The sequence below is a fragment of the Trichechus manatus genome, unplaced genomic scaffold (assembly GCF_000243295.1).
Source record: "Trichechus manatus latirostris isolate Lorelei unplaced genomic scaffold, TriManLat1.0 scaffold00062, whole genome shotgun sequence".
NCBI classification, from domain to species: Eukaryota; Metazoa; Chordata; class Mammalia; order Sirenia; family Trichechidae; genus Trichechus; species Trichechus manatus.
In genome coordinates this window covers 1,941,604-1,943,613 of record NW_004443998.1, presented here as the reverse complement: position 1 = coordinate 1,943,613, position 2,010 = coordinate 1,941,604, and the positions used below count along the sequence as shown (strand labels likewise).

The 2,010-nt window shown below is 39.4% G+C and overlaps 1 protein-coding gene across 3 annotated transcripts in view; it reads left to right on the top strand.

Annotated features, from left to right (window-relative positions):
- GFM1 (G elongation factor mitochondrial 1) overlaps positions 1-2,010 on the top strand; it is a 53,926-nt gene that overhangs the window by 12,700 nt on the left and 39,216 nt on the right. For all 3 annotated transcript variants that reach the window (XR_002824548.1, XM_023733864.1, XM_023733863.1), the window contains 2 exons: positions 952-1,109; positions 1,621-1,705. Coding sequence is in view for 2 of the 3 variants with exons in the window: in XM_023733864.1 (XP_023589632.1) it covers positions 952-1,109; positions 1,621-1,705 (243 nt within the window). In the remaining variant the exon portion in view is untranslated. The remainder of the gene's footprint in view (positions 1-951; positions 1,110-1,620; positions 1,706-2,010) is intronic.

Genomic DNA, 2,010 nt, shown 5'->3' with positions numbered 1-2,010 from the left:
GTCAGGGGTGCCCGCGCTAGAGGTGAGGAGGTGCAGCTGGGCCCCGTCAGGGGTGCCCGCGCTAGGAGGTGAGGAGGTGCAGCTGGGACCCATCAGTCATGCTCACACTAGCAGTCAAGGAAGGACCCAGAAATCATTATTTCAGAGCTTGTTGCTATCATGGCCCTAATTTGTGAGCGACTTGTACTGCTCAGTTTTCTGTATTCATGTTCTTTTAGAAAAGGGGGGCAAAAAAAAGAAGTGATTAAATGTATTTCAATAGATTATACTCTCATATAGTTCAAACATTTAAAAAGCTTACAGAGGTGCACCGTCAGAAAGTTCCCACCGTGTCTCCCGTGTGCGCAGCTCTCTGCTCCCTCCCTGAGAGAGTTTGCCTGTTAAGTTTCTTGCGTATCTTTCTGGAGATACTCTTGCATACATATCAGTGTTTGTCCTATTTCACACAGTCGTCGGCATACTGCTCACACTCTTCTGCACGTCACTGCTTTCTCTGTGTACAGATTTTGTCACCAGTTGAGTAGTGACGTTCCAAGTGTCCAAGTGTGTGGAAAGAAAGCGGTTGTGCCAAAAGTCGCTTCTTAGCCCTGAGAAAGGAGCACATTCTGCGTGTCTGCATTTGTGTGTGTGTATTTTGATCTTAAGTTATAAGACACCTGATTCTTGTCTCGACTAGAGCCAGCACTCCAAAGAATATCAGTTATTTTATTTATTAGTGGTGATGCAGTGGTGAAGTGTTCGGCTGCTCACCAAAATGTCGGCAGTTCAAATCCACCAACCGCTCCTTGGAAACCCTATGAGGCAGTTTACTCTGTCCCGTAGGGTCGCTCTGAGTCAGAATCAATTCTATGGCAATGGGTTTGGTTTTTGGTTTGGTTTGGTTTGGCAATTGATGGAAGCACGTAATTTTTAAGATTAAGTTATCATTGACTTTTTTGTTTTGTTTTGTAGCTTGCCATCCGAAGAGCTACGCTAAATAGATCTTTTACTCCGGTCTTTCTGGGAAGTGCCTTGAGGAACAAAGGAGTTCAGCCTCTTTTAGACGCTGTTTTAGAATACCTCCCAAATCCATCGGAAGTCCAGAATTTTGCTATTCTCAATCAGGACGAGTGAGTCTTCAAGATGCTTTAACACTTACGTCTTATAAAGGAATTTAGGAATGGTCCTTGTAGTTAATGTTGTATTTGTGGTTCTTGTTTTTCTTATCTACAAAAGTCAATCAGGGTTTTTATTTAGGTAACAGTTTTTGCATACAGAAGATGTTTATTATACTGGTCACCATATCATATACTATATTTGTGAGGTGAAAGTATGATTTGTTGGAACCAGCCATTTTCAGTAGTATTTAAAAAAAAAAAAAAAGCCTCAATATACAAAGTGTTTTTTATCTGTCGCTGATTATTTTCTTTCTGTGGTTTTCCATCTGCTCTGAGCCTGTCACTGGCTAGTAGCAAAGCCCTGAGAACTTCTTCTTATCCATCTCTTTCAGTGAAACTTTACTTGCTTGAGGTCAAAAATATTTAGCACGTTTTCTCAGTTATTACTCTTTGATGAAATAAGTTGATGTAAAAGAAATATCAAATACTGTATCTCATAAGTTTATATTTCATTTATTTTAAGTGACTCAAAAGAGAAAACCAAAATCTTGATGAACTCTGAAAGAGACAACTCCCACCCATTTGTAGGCCTGGCTTTTAAGCTGGAGGTAGGTTGCTTTCTAATACATGTAACTATTATAAATAGAAGTTTCTTTTAGAATTTATCCCTATTACAAGTGATTCGGTGCCCCTAAGGAAAGATTTGGAAAATAGGAAAAGTGGAAAGAACAGATAAAGAGTTCTTGAATCCAAACCCTCAGATGACAGTTCCCTGTTATTAGGTGTGTGTCCTCCCAGCCTCTTGTCTTTGCAGTTTTAAAATATAAATATTTACATAAATCATACCACATGTGTAATATTTACATAAATCATAGTACACGTGTAATATTTACATAAATCATAGTACACGTGT